Below are 18,745 nucleotides of genomic sequence, written 5' to 3' on the forward strand. Positions count from 1 at the left end.
TGATAGTATTGCTTTTTCTTAAAGCTCTAAGTAACTTCTGATCCCAACATATGGTTTCCGTAGATACCACTCACATTTAGACAAGCATATCTGTATAGTCACCCCTTGATGGAAAACATCCGCCCCAGAGATGGCAGCAACCCACCTCTGTGACAGCCTCTTGTATGTGCATATTCTCTGACTACAACCCCTAACACGTGGCGTAGAAGAGGGGCAAAACTGCCACAATGTAGTTGTGTTCCCATCCTGTCATCAGAGCTACTGTTTATTCAAGGTTTACAACTGATTGGAAGCACCTTACATCTATGCACATCCATTTAATCTCACAACAACCCAACTCAACAATCATCACTAGCCTGATTTTACAGGTCAAGGAACTGAGGCTGGGAGAGACTGAGGCATCTGTCTCAGGCTACACAGCAGCTAGAGAAGAGCCAGGCTTGAATCAGACAGTGGACTCCCAAGTAGCTCTCTTATCCTGGAGGACATCACTCATATCCTAGTCCAAGCCACACTCTGGAAATGCTGTCCCTTACAGTTCTCCCACCTTATCCTCAGGGATAAGTTCCAAGACCTCCAGTGGATGCCTGAAGCCACCACGGATGGTACCCACCCCTATACGTTCATACTATGCATTTTCCTATACATCCATACCTATGATAAAGTTTAATTTATAAACTAGGCACAGTAAGAGATTAACTACAACTTCTCTTCGGCATATCTGAATTGCTAGCATCACTACTCTTGTGCTTTGGGGCCATTATTAACTAAAATATTCAAAATAAATAATTGAATACAAGCACTGCGATACTGGGACAGTCGATCTGATAACTGAGAGAGCTGCTAAATAACTAACCAGTGGGTAACGTAGCGTATACAACGCAGACATACCGGACAAAGGGATGATTAATGTCAGGGTGGAACGGAGCAAGATAGTGAGAGATTTCACCACACTACTCAGAACAGAGCACAATTTAAAACTTATGAATTGTTTATTTCTGGAATCTTCCATTTAATATTTTCAGACCTTGGTTGACCTCAGGTAACTGAAACCGCAGAAAGCAAAACACAGATAAGGGGGGACTACTGTATTTCATTCAAGCAGGTAGAAAAACGTCAGTGATGTCCATCTCCTGCCCAGCCTGTGCGGTTGTGTTATGTTTCCTTCAGGCTATTCCTTGCGTAATGTATCTAACTTTTGAGTGTTATCAGAAGGCAGCATTTTAAATACATCAATGTTGCCAGAGAAAGAGGCAGATATACCCCTTCTTCTGCTAACTGACATTTCTAAAAACACTTCTTGACCAGCCAAAATGATACACACGTGATTTGCTTTGATTAAAGTCCACAAACTATTATCAAAGGCAGTTCATACCTCCCTTGTTTGGTAGTCGAGTAATGAAATCATACTCAAGTATTCATTTTAGAATTCCCACTTCTTTCCCTCTTAAATACATAATTTGTTAAAAACAGAGCTCCTTGGCAAAATACGCACTTAGTCTAAGCTCAAACTAAGTTTTCATTCCCATGGTTCTCCCTGGGGGAAAATGAGGATGCTTGAGGGAGACCCCTTGTATTACCTGCAAGGGGGGATACGTTGGTTTGTCTTCATGTCACACTTTGGTACCAGAATGGTGCAAGCAAAGAACATGAGGTATTTGTAACAATTGGTTTGTACAAGCGCAGGGAAAAGAGAGGACTCCCAGCTGATGGATGCTTCCTTTTGAGTCCTGTGGCCAAGGTAATTTGGATAAGTTGTATGGTTGTAGGGCAAATTCATGCAGAGTTCCAACGTAATTGGTTCACATTGACCTAACAAGAAAACACACATATGGATATACATATATGTGTATATATGGATATACACACATATATATATTAATTTCACATGTGAAACAATTTCTTAAAAACTTACGAAATTGAAGTCTACCGTACCTTCTTTCTTTAAAGTAGTGAAGACTAGAATGCAAGTGGTATATAACATTGCTATCGAAAGATAAATAATTTGGTTAACGAAGTGCCAAACCAAGATTCATTTCTGTATATGTAGCTGCTAGCATAGTGCCCAGCACGCATGTTTTAGAACGTCATTCTCATTTTTTCCCTCAGTTCAACTTGTCTGAAAGTGACTCTCTTTTATGATTCCTTCTACTCACTTTAATTTGTCTTCTTCTTCTGATTTATTCATTACTTCTAAACTAGTATATCCCCCATCATCTTCACAGCCATTAAAAAAAAATGAATTTGGCTAAATAGGCAATTAGATGACTTTTTTCTGTGTTTTATTGTTGATTAATAGATTTAAATATAAAGCTACAAGATTTCAGGGCAGGGGAGGCTGAAATTGGTTAGATATCCATTGCCAATGACATAAAATCCTAACTCGTTAGCTTGGCATCCAAGGCTATTTTACACTCCAACCACGGCCTAACTTTCCAGCATCATCACCTATGACTATCGCGTCAGCAATATTTCCTTGGCAACACCAGACGTTTTAAGAATTGCATGCCTTCATGAGCCCCGTTAGCTCCTCTCTTATCCCCTTCTTTTCTTGATATACTTGTAATCACCCCTCAAATGCAGTCATGCTTCTAGCTGCCAGGTACATATATAGCACCCACTGCCTAGAATGATCCTTTCCCATCCTCCTCACCAAGCTAACTCCTCCTTGGCCTGCAGGACTCAACATAAACACCTCTTCCAGGAAGGCTTCCTGGCCAACTCCTCTCTGCTTCCCAGTCCCAGTACGAGTTTCTGCTGAGTGCCACAGCTTCTTAGGCGTGTTCCTGCCACACACTCATTGCTCTCTGTTGTATTCTTTGCTTAGTTGCCACCCCCACACAATTCAAAGAATTTTGAGAAATGAGACTTTATTTCTTTATCTCAAAGTCTGCACCTAGCACAGTGCCAGAATGAAGGAAGGAAAGGAGGGGGGGATAAGTGTCAGGAACTATCCTAGGCACTTAAAATGTAAAAATAACAAAATAGAATCCCTGCCATTGAGGCACTCCACAATCCTCCCAGGAAGAAAGACACATGCTGGCAGTTGGAGTATAACATGAACAGGCTAGAATAGTTGTATCGAACGAATGCTAGGAGCCCAGAGGGACACGGTGGAGCAAGAGTGTCTCAGGAAGACTTCCAAGGATAAAAGAGGTTCGGGCAGGTTCAGGGGAATGCAGTAGAAAGACCCCCTGTTCCCTCTCTGTCTGCAGTAGATGTGCCACATTCCCAGAGGTGAGAGAGGTAATCAAGCGAGTGTCTTGTCAAGTCAGTAGATACAGCTCTAACTCTATATTTTTCCCAAATTCTTTAATATAATTTACAAAAATGGGATCATTCGCAGAGATTTTGATGCAGTCTTTTTTTCCTTGAATATGACTTTCCTTTCTCTCTCTTCCTCTACCACCAGATCAAGTTTTAACTTTTTATCAGTGTATTTCATTTAGTTGATGAATAGACATATCACATGGATAACAGTCCTATCTTTTGATACCTGGAGAACCTATCACTTTCAATTTGCGATAAGATACAGGCTTTAGGTGTTTCAGAGCTAAGAGAGATGAAAGGATTAAGTTATGATCATATATTATTCCAAAGATCTTTATTGAATGTGGTAAGCTTGATTGAATCTTGTGCTTTCTTCCTTCATAAGGCATTCTTCACAGAGTGCTAAGCAAGATAAACTCTCAAGATATCTGTCAGCCTCAAATTCTATGATTTATGATATCAATAAGCTTTTTTATCTTCATCATTAGGCTCACTCGCTAGCCTGATTTACGAGAGCCACTAGAGGGCGATCGCGTCACAAATATGTGAGGATGTTTAAATACCCAGGATTGTTTTCAATACAACTTTGACGCAATGTCTAGCATGATGTCCTGAACTACATGAGGTTTAATAAATATCTGTTGAAAAAATGATCCTCATGGTGTCTCAATGATATCCCACCTTTCAAAGTCTGAAAGAAGATTTGTTAAATTCAGCCTAAAGATGGAATTAACTAAACGATGTTACATCCTTGTCATGATGCAATCAATACTCTGAAGCTACCAGAAATTATGTATTAAATAATGGTCATTTACATGAGAAAAGTCACTTTTCAACATCCATCAGCATATATAATAATATTCCAAGATTCATCCTTGCCTCAAACTCTATATCTCTCTTTATCATTATTATTTTGAATAGTTTGATGAGTTATTACAAGGTGAACACCCTTGTAACTATCAACTAGGTCAAGAAATTGAACTTTGCCAGACATCCCAGATGCCCCTCCATATACTCCTGTCTTAGTTTTATTACCTAAGTGTGCACTGCACCCTAGATACTACAGTTTAGGTTTGTCCGTTTTTTAAATTTGTTTTAGGGGCCAACCCGGTGGCATAGCAGTTGAGTTCACGCGCTCTGTTTTGGTGGCCCGGGGTTTGTGGGTTCGGATCCCGGGCGCAGACCCACACACTGTTCATCAAACCATGCTGTGGCGGCGTCCCACACACGAAGTGGAGGAAGACTGGCACAGATGTTAGCTCAGGGACAATCTTCCTCACCAAAAAAAAATTGTTTTATCTTTGCAGACTCTTATAATATTTGGGTTCCCCCTCCATCTCTTTATTTTTCCTTAAAGTTTATCTGTTGAAGAACCCAGGGATTTGACCTGTAGAGTATACCATTGTTTGGATTTTGCTGATAGCACACTCCCAGTAAGGGTAAATATGTTCCCCTGTCCTCTCTATATCTGGAGCACTGGCAGCTGTGTCTGGAGAGTTGATTAGGTTTCATCTCTTTGGGAAGACTATAAGTGCTGTGGTGTTCTTCATCAGAAAGCACATCATGTCTGATTTCTCTCTTTTTGTGATGTTGGCAGCTGTAGATGCTCAATGCCTTGACCCATTAATTCACTGTGTTACCGAATGGTAGTATTCTAATTCAGTCATTTATTTTTCACTTACTAGTTGGGAATGCTTTTACAGAGAGATTATTCCTCTCATCTACTATTTGCTCCCAAAGACTGAAGTCCTTAAACATTATGGTGTTTGGCTTTTTTTTAACCACACCCCTATACTATTTGTTCCTTCCAACTACAGACTACAAAGAGAAGGCAGGAAATTGATAGACCATGGGAAATTATTCAAAGAACAAAGCTGTTTATTTCTTCCTCGGTGTTGAAGAAAAAAATGCATGAGTACACCCATAGAACTAAAGGTCTATAGAACTCTATGGAAAACTTGCAAAGTCGCTGGACATGACAGTCATACTTGGCTTCATGCAGCCATGGCGGTCATGGGCGCAGAGAGGCGGGGAGAGACACATGCCCAGCAGCTGCTCCTCTGCCAGGCTCCCCCAGTCTTGATTGCACACTACAAGGCAGAAGCGATGGATTAGTCCCTCCACACCAGAGTGAAGGGAAATACTATTCCTGCTCCTACCCCCTAAGGCAAGGATATGTCTGTATTTTGCTTCCCAGAACAATGCAAAGATCTTAAAGATTCTGGGCTATGAGTGGATATGGTGATATTGTGATAACACTTCAAGCCTATCAGCACACAATATCATCAGAGATGTGGGATTTAGGCTTTTCTTTTTTTTAATTGTAGGCATTTCTGGAAATCTGAGATAAGCCACGGACCTTCTCCATTGAAAAATTTGAAAACTGTGAAAGTTTTTTCACATCCAATTTCAGGGATGTCACTTCCCCTGCAGCCTAGTCATGAACAGACCACTAAAGCAATAATTCTCAACCTTGGCTGCACATTGGGGTCACCTGGGGAATTTTTAAAACACTGATGCCTGGGTCCCACCCAGTGTATCTTCAAGGACCATCCGAAAGTTACATAATATTTTATGGGATGGCAAGAACCAGTGTCTTCAAGGACTAGACTCCCAGCAACTCCAGTGAGAGGCTGACTCCACCAGACAGAATATCCACATTCTCCAAACTCATATTCTCCATTGGCAGGAAGCTAGAGAAAGAGACTGTTGTTCAGTTGTGCCTCAGACTCTAAGTAATAAAAGTCTCTGATAGTGGTAAACATCTTCAAATACTTAATCACATTTTCAAGTGCATAAGGAGTTTTCTGAGAGGAGATGCTACTTTTCCACCTTTACAGAGAACCAAGCATACACATACCATTCTGAAGCTCTCTGAAAAATAAGGAATAACATTTTTACTCTCAACTGGAAGTGAGGCATATACACTGTTTTTAATGACACAGAAGGAATGGGGGACCAATGACTAGCCCAGGGCTTGGTACTCAGAAGAGGGGAATGTTCAAATGTTTGCTGAATATATATGGAGAGAATCTGGCAAGAACATCTATGGTGAATGAGGAGATAAGATAGTGAGATGCTAGGGACTCTGTTTGAGTGTATTTGAAGAACACAAAGAGAAAACCAAAGTAGTATATGTGAGTGGGAAGATGGCAGTATATTCCCCCATGTAGAAAAGTTATCTCCAGAAAGGCTGAAATCATCTCTCCCTTCTTTGCCATTAAAGTGCCCAGTGCCCATTCCAGTGCCTGGAACATCGCAGGCACACTATAAATACTGGTTGAATGTATGAACCAGAGTTATCTAGTGCCCTTCCTACAACTTCTTTTTTTGAAAAGTGATAACATATTTTTAAATTCTTAATTTTGAAATATTTCCAGCATAGAGAAAATCGAATAACATACACCCAGTTACTCCCCACTCAGATTGGACACAGGCTAACGTTGCTCTTTTAACTTTTTTGAGTCTAACAGTAAATGCCCTTCCATGTCAGACAACCCTCAAAACTTTAATAATAAACACATGTCTGAGAGAACACCGCCACTGTTCAAAATTCTTCATCCCAATTTCAAAGTGAAGTAAAAAAATGATTCTGATAAAGTTCCAGGGCAGACTGGGAGATAAGCAAAGTGAAACAATGGACCCAGAACATATCCATATCCATACACACAGACACACACATATATATACATACACACATATACATATGCATACACACGTATATACATACAGATATACACACACATACACGTATATTTAAATCAGTTTAGAGTGAGTAAAACAGCAGTGTGTGTTAGTGGTCAGACTAATATCTATCTGAACTGTTCTCTCATATGGGAAACAGAGGAGGGCTGGGTATTGTGCTTTCAGCCAAATACTTATTAAGCGCTCATGAAAATAAACAAAAAGGCCTGTCAGTCCGGGTTTTTAATTGGCTGTCTCCTTTGCACTCCTATCCAGTCCACTGTTTTCACCCCTTGAGACTCCCTAATGGTTTCAGGGGCACCCTCTTTAAGCTCTACATTGACCCAGAAGGGTCACTGAGTAAAACTAGGACCCAAAAACAGCAGCAAGTCCAGGACCCAAACCCTTCAGCTTTTCAATCTCCCAGCTTCCAGTGGCCTTCAGCTGCGAGGACACGTGTGAAGAAGTCATATCTTCTTGCCAACTGAATGCTGACAGATCTGCTACTAAATGTCAAGTTGAAGGTGAGGCTGAAAACTCATTATAAAAAGCAAAAGAGTGAATAGAATATGAAAGCAGAGCCCAGGAGTACGGAATCATTACTAGAAATCAGAGTCTTTGACGGGGATTCTGATTCGTTTTAAATTTCCTATGAGAGTCTACACAGTCGTCCACTGCTCCTGCCCATTTTATCTTAGGGGAACTAAGAATTCTTCCCCCTGAAGCCAATTTAGAAAGAGCCACCTGTTTACACCATTTGGAGCTGGTACGTTGTCACTGGAACAAATTAACGTAATGGCTGCAAGATCATTATAGGTCAGCAAAGTTCCTGGAAAGGTGAGAATAAGTTTTACTAAAAGAAGAGACCGCCAAAGTTGTACGTGGCTATTGAGATGAACTTCATCTTTGCTTCTTAGATAGAGTTTCCATTTTTGAAGCTGTGTTTTACAAAGTAAGAAAGATAGCATCTGCTTGCAGATGGAGCCAAGAAAATAATATATAGGAGCTGATGTTGAGTTGAAAGTAATGGTAACGACATTAAGCAATGTGGATTTATGGCCCATTCACAACGACACATTTGTTTCTGATTTAAGTTAATTAAGACCATTTTGTTTCTTTTCTGCTACCACATGCAACCTTCAAAAAAGAAAAAGACAACAGATATATATTTTTTTGAAGGGATTCCAGACTTCAGTATTTTAATGTCAATGCAAAAGAAAAAAGCAGAATGCATATCCTGCCACGGTGATTGCATTTGTCAGCTGCTGTACTTACTACAGTTATTCAGACTGTTGTTCAGGTCACAGAGAGAGCTACCACCACATGAATCAAGGCAGGAATTGTAGAGGCATCTTTGGTTGCCTTCTTGACATGGAGTCTGACCTACGGGGGGTGGGGAAAGGCACATTCACTTTCATCATCTGTAAATTCCTTACACGAGGATCTAAAGGATCAAGAACGTCTGGCGGAGCCAAGGAATGACACAACTGTAATTTCCTTCCAGTTTCTCCAAAAATATTAAACACATGTTGAATAGGTACTTTCTGGATTAATTCTCCTGGCAACTAAATACAACACAGTTATTCCAAAATGATTCTGTAGGAATGAAGAAACAAGAGGCAGCCTATCCTCCCCAAAACAGATTGTTGTTGCTTTTAATGGAAAAAAAGATAGTGCTTTATATTTACACGGGTGCATATACTTGATTACAAAATAAAATTCAATTGATTTGAGGGAGAGGCCAATATAAAGATATTGAAATTTTGAATCTTAAATTATGTTATTTTAAAGACTCATTTGCTCCCAATTCTAGTCTTCTCTCTAAGGAAAATGCTTTCCCGAATAATAAATAGGGCATCAACACCAATACAATAAGGATACTTCATCATGGTATGAGTCTTGTGCAGCTGTGATTCATAGTTTCTGTATGTCCTTGGAAAGTATCATTAGCCTAGCTGTCATGACCTGAGAATTGGGTTTCTTGTTTCCAAATGAATGACAACAGTAATGTCAGCCTAATGGCTTTTCCTTAAGGTATGTAGAGAGGAAACTGCTTTTTCCATTGATTTCCTGGTTATTTGTAGATCGGATGGATAAGGTAATAAATTACTGCCCATCCCCCATTATAGTCAATTATTTTCAGACACATCACCTGGATCTAGAAAATCTTGCAAGACATTTTTAAGTATAAATAATGGAACACATATACATATAAATATTCTTATCTATCATTCTAAGACAATGTTTATTATACTGGACTCTTTCTCCTTTCCAGTACCATTAATACACAACAGTACATATCATAGCCTTGAAGAAAAGAGAGGTGACTCTTTTTTTTTTTTATGTCATCAGTGTCAAACTGTTTTTGCAAGGTAAGCCAGGCTAATTTCCATGAGTTTAGTCTCTTAAAGAAATTTTATTAAAACAACATGCATTCATTATAATGCATGATACTAAGTGTCTGCTACATGACAAGCTTATATGACAAGCTAGGCCGTAAGCATTGAAAGATAAAAGAGCACAATAGTTTATACTCCAATTGGGAATATGGTCATGAACAGAACCGTACAACACTGTGTGAGCCTTTCTCCACTGAAGGTACATGTAAGGAGCAGTAGAAGCAAATCAGGGCGGTGAGGGACAGCTTCCCAAAGTCAGATGGGGTAAGTTGGGCTAAGAAGGAAGGGTGGGTTTCCCAAGCAGACAGCAGAATGTGCAAAGGCCTGCAGTGGGAAAGTGCACAGGTTGGAGTTTAAGGGAGACTAGAGAGGAAGGCTGAGAGCAGAGCCTGAGGGTTGTGAAGGCCTGAATCTTCACTAGGGCCCAAAACCCGGGGAGAAGTGGTCCCTGCTTCCCTCCCCAGCCTTGTCGGGTAGAACCAGCCCGTGACCACTGTTGACAATATTCTAAGTGGCACACTCCCCTTCACTCTCAGCTCTCTAATCACAAGGGCCTTCTCCCAGGACCACAAACATGCCTTGCTCCTTCCTTCCTGGGGCCCTTTGGCCAAGCAGTTCCCTGTGTCTGAAATGCTTTCTCCAGTCCCATTCTCCTTTGTTAACTCCACTCATCCTTCAGATCTTAGCTCCAATATCTCTCCCTTGGGGAAGCTTCCCTGAGGCTCTTTACCAGGGCACGCATCCCATATATGGCCGCCTAGCACCCTAAGTTTTCCCTCATGGCTTATGTCACCCCATGGTTAGGCAGTGACTTGCAAAATGATTTGTATGATGCCTGTCTCCCCCAGAGCCTGCAAGCTCTGTGAGGTGTTGCGCTTGCCACTAAATATCCAGTGGTTGACCATGTTTTAGCATCACAATATACATTTATTAAGTTGAATGCATTAAAGAAAACAATGTAAAAAAAGAGGCTAAAATTTTACTGTTCCATCCACTTTATCATATGACTTTCTTACCTCTCCCCACATGTGAGGAAATAATCTACAAATCCTGCCATTGCCTAGAATCCAAAATCATTTCAGAGTTGAATTATGTAGAAGGAAAGAACAATTTGATCCTAAGGGAGGTGCTTGGCTGATATACACACAGCAACTTGTGGCTAGAAAAGGATTTCCTTCTGAATTTTAAAATTGGTAAAATGAAGCACTCCTTATCTAATTTTGTATGTAAAAGGATCTCCCCTTAGGGGCCAGCCCTGTGGTGTAGTGGTTAAGTTTGCACACTCCGCTTTGGCGGCCCAGGGTTCACAGGTTCGAATGCTGGTGTGGACCTACACACCGTTTATCAAGCCATGCTGTGGCAGGCGTCCTGCATATAAAGTAGAGGAAGATGGACACGGATGTTAGCCCAGGGCCAATCTTCCTCAGCAAAAAGAGGAGGATTGGCAATGGATGTTAGCTCAGGGCCAATATTCCTCAGCAAAAAGAGGAGGATTGGCAATGGATGTTAGCTCAGGGCTAATCTTCCTCACCAAATTAAAAAAAGTCTCTTCCTTTAGATGTGGAATGCTTGTTCCATCAAAGCTATTCTAATGAGCATATTCATTATGACAAAACTAATTTAGCTACAGGTGACCAATCTCATTAGCTGATTTGTGATATACACAGTCCAAAACATGCTTTAACGTAATGACCATGTAATAATAGCTAACATTTGTTGAGTGCTCACCATGTGCCAACTCTGTGAAGTAGTTGTCATTATTCTAAGTTTACAGACACAGAAACTGAGATATAACAGGGTTAGGTTACCGGCCTAAAGTCAACCAGATAGTGGGTAGCAGAGCTGGGCTTGAACCCAGGCAGCAGGGCTGCAACAACCACATTCTTAACAATGTAGCGAGATCACTCATTAACAAATGCAGTGATTTTTAAGTCAAGGGATATTCTTACCAGCCCTGTACTGACAGCTGCTTCTACACAAACTGGGGCTTAAAACAATCAGTGTGGAACTTTCTTTTCTGACAGAAATAGACACATTTTAAAAACCAGCTTATTTGATTTGCTTTTTCGAGACTCACAGATGATATCAGATGCCTTTTAAAGTATATTTAAGTCTATTGCTTCATAATGTGAGGCATTAAACTGCTTCTCTGAACTTGGTTGTTGTAAGAAGCTGTTATATTTAATTTCAGAAGCCAATTCCTTCTAATTGGAATCGAATCTAATTTAATGGGATACCATATACTAAACTTTTCTCTCTATCATGGTGTTGCCTTTCCCCATAAAAAGTTAACTGAATCCACCCACGCCATTTAAGTGTTTAACCTCTACTCTTCATCCTTAGGAATGATTTTCAGTGTAAGTTGGTTGAGAATTATATTTACCACAAGAAAGTGTTTTCTGGCTGACCAGTGCTGTGGGGACCACTGCGTTAGGCAATCTGGAATTATTTATGTGGGAATCCTATTTAAGCGTGAGGTAACTTCCAACGTTTTGCTTTGTTCTCAAGGAAAGGTCCACCAACAAGGAATGTTCCGGGGCTGTAGTGCACACTCACTGTCACCGCAGTTCTCCTCATCACTGCCGTCCTTACAGTCCTCGTCTCCATCGCACTGGAACGTGCTGGGGATGCACTGTCCATTTCTGCACTCCACCAGACCCTGGCTGCGACAGGCTAGGAAAAGCCAAAATAATAGTCACTTTATTTGTTAGTACTTCTTTTAGTCTGCAGATCATACAAATGATTCCTGTTTATCTGGCATCGCCAAGAAATGAAGTGTTCTGAATAGCAGAATGTTTTGCAAATGAATGAATGAATCAATTTTTTTTAATTCCAAGTATCTTTGAAATGGAAAGTTTTCTTTCTAGAATTTCTCATTCCTTATTAAATAGCACTTACTGAAAACTGAATTTTTCTTCATAATTGCATGATGGGAAGTAGTATTAATGATGGTGGTAGTAATACTACTAACATAAAAGCCACAATTTATTAAAGCCTTACTATATGGCAATAACTGTTAGGAGCGTTATGTATCTAATCTCAGATTTTCGAAACAAACTTGCAAAGTAGATATTATCAACTTTGTTTAGAATAAGGAAATCGAAGCTTAAAGAGTTTAGTGCCTGTCTCAAAGACACACGGCTGTGACAAGGTAGGGCCAGAACGTGCAGGCAGGCTTCCCTGACTCCATGCCCCAACGTCTCATTCTCTACAACCTGACCTAATGGGCCAGTGAAATGGTATGTGAAAGAACTTGCATAGTACCTAACACACAATAAACACTTAATTTTGAAACTTGCTTATGACGTCTGACATTTGAAAGGAATGATCTAATGGCCATTAACTTTCTAGTTCCTGAAGTTTGTCTAAATTCTATCCCTACTGTCTTTAGGACATCAGAAACCTGCATATCATTGACCTCAGCCTTCATTGAGTTACTGTCTAGTATTAAAACTCCCTAATCTTGGGGGCTGGCCTCGTGGCCTAGTGGTTAAAGTTCAGTGCATTCCACTTCAGCAGCCCAAGTTCTGTTCCTGGCACAGACCTACACCATTTGTTGGTAGCCATGCTGTGGCAGCCCACATATAAAATAGAGGAAAATTGGCAACAGATGTTAGCTCAGGACAAATCTTCCTCAGCAAAAAAAAAAACAAAAAAAACCCTCCCTAATCTTGAATCAAGGGTCAATACCAGAATTGTTACACTTGAGCACCATGTTCTTGCTTTCCCAGGATCCGTCAAGATACTGTCCACTCTGTTCCACTGTGTCTGCTAAGCCAGGACTCAGGTGATATTCCAGTTCAAATTCAATTCAGGAGAAGGGGAAGCTGGGTATTGTATTTATTCATTAATTTATATGACTTGTCATATCAAAATAAAAAACATGCAACTCACATTTCTATTTTTGCCTCAAATTATAGGCAAATTATTAACTTTTTCTACTTTTATTGGACAGTAAAAGGTGGAATAAAAAGTTTAATTAGTTTAGGGGCCGGCCCGGTGGCGCAAGAGGTTAAGTGCGCGCGCTCCGCTGCGGCGGCCCGGGGTTCACTGGTTCGGATCCCGGGCGCGCACCGACGCACTGCTTGGTAAGCCATGCTGTGGCGGCGTCCCATATAAAGTGGAGGAAGATAGGCACAGATGTTAGCCCAGGGCCGTCTTCCTCAGCAAAAAAAGAGGAGGATTGGCGGATGTTAGCTCAGGGCTGATCTCCTCACAAAAAAAAAAAAAAAAAAAGTTTAATTAGTTTAAACATGCATAAAATGGATCATATTAACTCTTTCAAGTCAATGTTACTTTCTTTTAATAACACTTAGCTGCTTCTACTCAATTATTTTATTATTGCCTACTGAATATACTGTAGTTTCTAGGGGGTAAAAAGAGTTAATTGCCATACTTGATTTCATTAGCTAGGTGACGTAACAGCTACCTAAAGACTGTTCACTCACCCAGACACACAATAGGCTGTGAAGTTATGACTATTATCACACACGCTGTGTAAGTCTGTGAACATTGAAGGCTCTCTTCACTCTGGCAATTCTCTCCATGTTTTCCCACAAAGGGTGCCTGAGAACATGTTTGGAGGCTCCTGGAGGGGAACTCAACTACTCATATATGCAGAAGAAAAGTCCCCCAGCCTCTGGGAAGAATATCCCCTCTGACAAAGTCATGGATGCAGAAAGAAGATGCAAGGATCAATGAGAGAGAAAACAGACACTCACTTAGCCAGATCAGCCCAGTTAAGCTTGGAGTTTGGGTGAGAGAGATGTGGAAGTTGGATACACTACATTGTTATTGCCATTACTTCACTCAATTATTATCTTTATAGGCTAGAATCAAAATATAAGAATCTTCTCTAAATACGTAGAAATAGAAAAGTAAGCAAAATGAAAATCCTCAGGGCACTCACAGCAATTGACCTCGTCAGACTTATCCACACAGTCATGGTCGCCATCACACACCCATTCTATTGCGATGCAGCGCCCATCTCCACAGCGATGCTCCTTGGTGGGACTGCAATCTGGAGAAAACAAAACTCGTGAGGATGTAGAGAACCAGCATGACCAACACCTAGAACTGTATGGCTCATGGTTCCAGCTGAAAATATTCTATTCCTATTGTTCCGATACTTTTAGTAACTTTGTTATGATGAGTCTGGCACAAATAGATTGTCACCTCCCACCCAAGTGGGGCTCACCAGCCACCATCACTATGAGGTGTCTCAAAAGCAGACCTGTCTGCTTTTCAGATGAGTAACGACTGTCAGCTTTCTCAGGACGCACAGTTTATTCTTTTTGTTGTTTTTTGTTTTGTGTAGTCATTTTCTTTCCTTAGGAAAAATTTGTAATTTTTACACTGGCTCCACTAAAAAGAACTGTGATTTCGGTTTCACAGTGTAGATAGCTGATTTGATGTATTTGTGACAACTCTTTGGTGTTTATAAGAATTGTAACTTACCTCCCTATGGGAAATTGGGAAGGCAAGTATCTCCTCCTGTCATCTTTCCTGATGCTAAGCTTAGGTTTTCTATCGAAATTTCTTAATCTATAACTCATATTTTAAAGAACTGCTGGGTAAGAAGTGAAAAATATTTATTTTTTTTCATGATTCTTTTTAGCCTGGATTTAACTTCTGTTCCAAACTATACTTTCCTGGGGAAAAAAGAGAACTAAACGATGTTTCTTCTCACAGAGGGCAGAATGTATAGGATTCTTTGCCATGAGACATGGAATAACCTTAATACAAATAACCCTTTAAAAGATGTCTGTGGATTCATGAATAACAGATTCAATAATGAGGAACTATCATGAGTTTCCATTAACAGTGCCACTGTCATTGACAGACTCGTGGAGGGACCATGGATCTTAAAGGGTATATTGGAGCAATAAAGTGAAGTATATGGAAGATGAAATACAGAGGAAAAAATAAAGACACAATAGGTGATGTGCCTGGGCAGGAACCAGAAGAGCCACCACATGCTCAGTGTGCCAAAGATGGGCAGCTGGGGCAGAGACTAGTCTAAGGGAAAGTTGTAATTATTACTATTAGATAAGAACAAAGTCACCCCAAGAGCACAAACTTCATGATCCTACTATCTTCAAAGGAATTACGTTGCATGGTAAGACCATTCTTTTTCACACGCTAACTATACCCTGGTCCTCTCCACCAACCTATCCAACTAGCAAGCCACACTCTAGCCACCACCCCCCACTTTCCCTCTCTTTTCTCCAGTAATTTCATCGGTAAAAGGAGGGTTGGATTAGATGATCTCTAAGGCCTCTTCCAAGTATAAATTCTATGATGTATACAATTACCATTGTCTCTCATTCTTTGTCCCAAGACTTATCAGCCCCAGAAGATAATCCATATCTATCTAGTGACTCGAGGATGGTTTGTACATATATACATTTTCCAACATTTTTATGGATGCAGTGAGGGACAGCTAGACAGGTGCTTCTAGAAACTATTTATTTCCTAGCACAGGGCCATTTCTGACACTCGCCACTCTAAGAGATTCCTCTGATCATACTTTGATCCTTTCCCAGCGCTCCTTTCGACATTCTCTAATGCTGAATATTATTTCATATCGTTTGCCTGGTGTCCCTCCTCATCTCAGCTTGCAAAGTTCTGTATTCCCCAATAATACACTACCCAAAAATTCTACAGTTAATCACGAAGTCAAAAAAGTAAATAAGAAGAGGAATTTTGCTAGTTTTAATTCATGACATGACATCAGAATTGAATACAGCTCTTTAAAAGGTAGGTTCTTTCTTTTTTTATTTTTTTTTTTTGAGATATAACTGACATATAGCATTGTGTAAGTTTATGCCAAGTGAGATAAGTCAGAAAGAGAAAAACAATTACTGTGTGATATCACTTATATGTGGAATCTAAAAAAGCTGAATTTGAAAAAACAGTAGAATGGTGGTTACCAGGGGCTGGGGGGTGGGGAATTGGGAAGGTGTTGTTTACAGGTACAAACTGGCAACTAGGAGGTAGGTTCATTCTTTAAAAGATAAGTTCAGGGGCCAGCCAGTGGCATAGTGGTTAAGTTCGCACGCTCCACTTCGGTGGCCCGGGGTTCGCAGGTTTGGATCCTGGGTGCAGACCTACGCACCACTTATCAAGCCATGCTGTGGTAGGTATTCCACATAAAAGTAGAAGAAGATTGGTACAGATGTTAGCTCAGGGCCAATCTTCCTCATCAAGAAAGAAAAAAAAAAGATCAGCTTTTGTACATAAAACAAATGTGCTGTCCTAATCCTAGGTGTTCCTAGCACAGAAGTCATCCCTGTAGAGCCTGGCAATCAAATAAAGGAGGGGGTTTTTGTCACATATATATAATCAGGGGTCAGGCCCAGACAATATATCTGTCTGCAAAGTTTTGCTCAACTTTTGCATGAGCCACAGGCTCTAACCAGAGAAGAAATAGAACACTTTCAAAGAGAAAAAATATTAACATATTAACAACCTTTACCCACCTTTCCACTCAATTCTTTAGCATTTCCTTAGTGTGACTTTATGTAAGAAATATTACATTTACACATAAGACATGACCGAAACTAGTAACTGAAAAAAACCTCCTCTTTCTAAAACTTAAGAAACCAACGATTTTGTAATTTAACCTGCCAAATGCATTAACAAACAATGAGCTACAAGTTCTTTGCTGTAATTGCTTTAATTTTAAATGAAAACTTTTAGTGAGATGATGCTACTTACCACAGTTTTGCTCGTCACTCAGGTCCCCACAGTCATCATACCCATCACACACAAGGCTATAATTAAGGCACTTGCCCGTGTGACAATGAAAGAGATCCTCACTGCAATCTGCAAATAAGAGAAGCCACTGATGTGTCACAGAACAGAATAGGATGTTATAGTTGTACTTTATTTAACAAAACAATATCATGGGAGGAAAGCTGTAATGATAACCTGGTCCACACCTACTGTTTTACGGGTGAGGAGACGGTGGTGCAGAAACATCCAGGGACTTACTCAAGGTCACATAACAAGTTACTGCAGAACCAGGACTAAGACCCTCTGGCTCCCAAGCCAATGCTTTCATCACTTTTTGAGAGTCCTTATCTGAGTTCCACTTTACGTCCCCTGAAAACTCCTTTACAGTCAAATATGAGAAAAGATAATGTCAACGCACCATAGTTCCTAATAAAGTTCACGACGGTACAGAATGAATAGCTTTGATAGAGGGTGAGCAGTTATTTCCTAAAAGTGTTTCCTTTAAAATTAAAGCCTAGTTTTGTCAATGGTAGCATAAACATAATGGAGAGAGAAAGTCATTTCAATTAGAGCGTTGTTACTTTCACACAAACATTGCTTAAATAACATGACCCTCAAATAAGCAGTACTGTCCTAGATTATGGTGGCAAGATAAGAATAAGTGATATGTAACCTTGGGAACATTATAGTTTAATGTTGGAATAAACAACACTGAAGGAAATTTTAATAAGGAGATAGGTCTTGTACTTGGGTAAGCCAGAACACATCCTCGTTCAGCCATCTACTAGCTGTGGGAATTTGAGTATATTAGTTAAAATCTATGAGTCTGTGAACTGATTTATGAAATTGGGATAAGATTAATTATTTAACAGGGTTTTGGAGAAGAGATTAATAAAATAAAATGTGTAAGATGCCAAGACAATTCAACGGGAAAAGAATACTCTTCAACAAATGGTGTTGGGACAATTGGATTTCAAATGTGCAAAATTGAACCCTGACCATTACCTCAAACCATGCACAGAAATGACCTCAAAATGGATCATAGACTTCAATATAAGGGCTAAAACTATGAAGCTTCTGGAAGAAAACATAGGGAAAAAATCTTTGTGACCTTGGGAGACAAAGAATTCTTGGATATAACAACGAAAGCATAAGAAATGGATTTAATTAAAGATTTAAAAAAATTAATAAGTGGATTTAATTAAAATTAAAAATATTTGTGCTTCAAAAGATACTATTAAGAAAATGAAAAGACAAGCCACATGCTAGAAAAAATATTTGCAAATCTTGTATCTGATAAAGGACTTAATCCAAAATATATATAGATCTCTTATAGTCAACAACAAGGCAAACAACCCAACTACAAATAGGCAAAAGACTTGACTAGAAAGTCTTCATGAAAGACATACAAATGGCTAACAAGCTCATGAAAAGGTGTTCAATACAATTAGTCGTTAAGGAAATGCAAATTAAAACCATAATAAGCTATAACCCTAAAATGGCTATAATCAAAAAGATAGAGAATACCAAGTATTGACAAGGATTTTGAGAAACTGAAACTCTCAAACATAGTTGGTGGGCATGTAAAATAATAGTGCTACTTTGGAAAGCAGCTTCTTATAAATTTAACTATAACCTTATCATATGATTCATGA

The 18,745-nt window shown here is 39.8% G+C and overlaps 1 protein-coding gene across 1 annotated transcript in view; it reads right to left on the minus strand.

Moving 5' to 3' along the window:
* Window positions 1–18,745, minus strand: part of CORIN (corin, serine peptidase) — a 217,346-nt gene that overhangs the window by 51,176 nt on the left and 147,425 nt on the right. The window contains 5 exon segments of the mRNA XM_058547003.1: window positions 1,581–1,812; window positions 8,230–8,337; window positions 11,910–12,026; window positions 14,263–14,373; window positions 17,073–17,180. Coding sequence (XP_058402986.1) covers window positions 1,581–1,812; window positions 8,230–8,337; window positions 11,910–12,026; window positions 14,263–14,373; window positions 17,073–17,180 — 676 coding nt within the window.

The sequence above is a fragment of the Diceros bicornis genome, chromosome 8, assembly GCF_020826845.1.
Source record: "Diceros bicornis minor isolate mBicDic1 chromosome 8, mDicBic1.mat.cur, whole genome shotgun sequence".
NCBI lineage: Eukaryota > Metazoa > Chordata > Mammalia > Perissodactyla > Rhinocerotidae > Diceros > Diceros bicornis.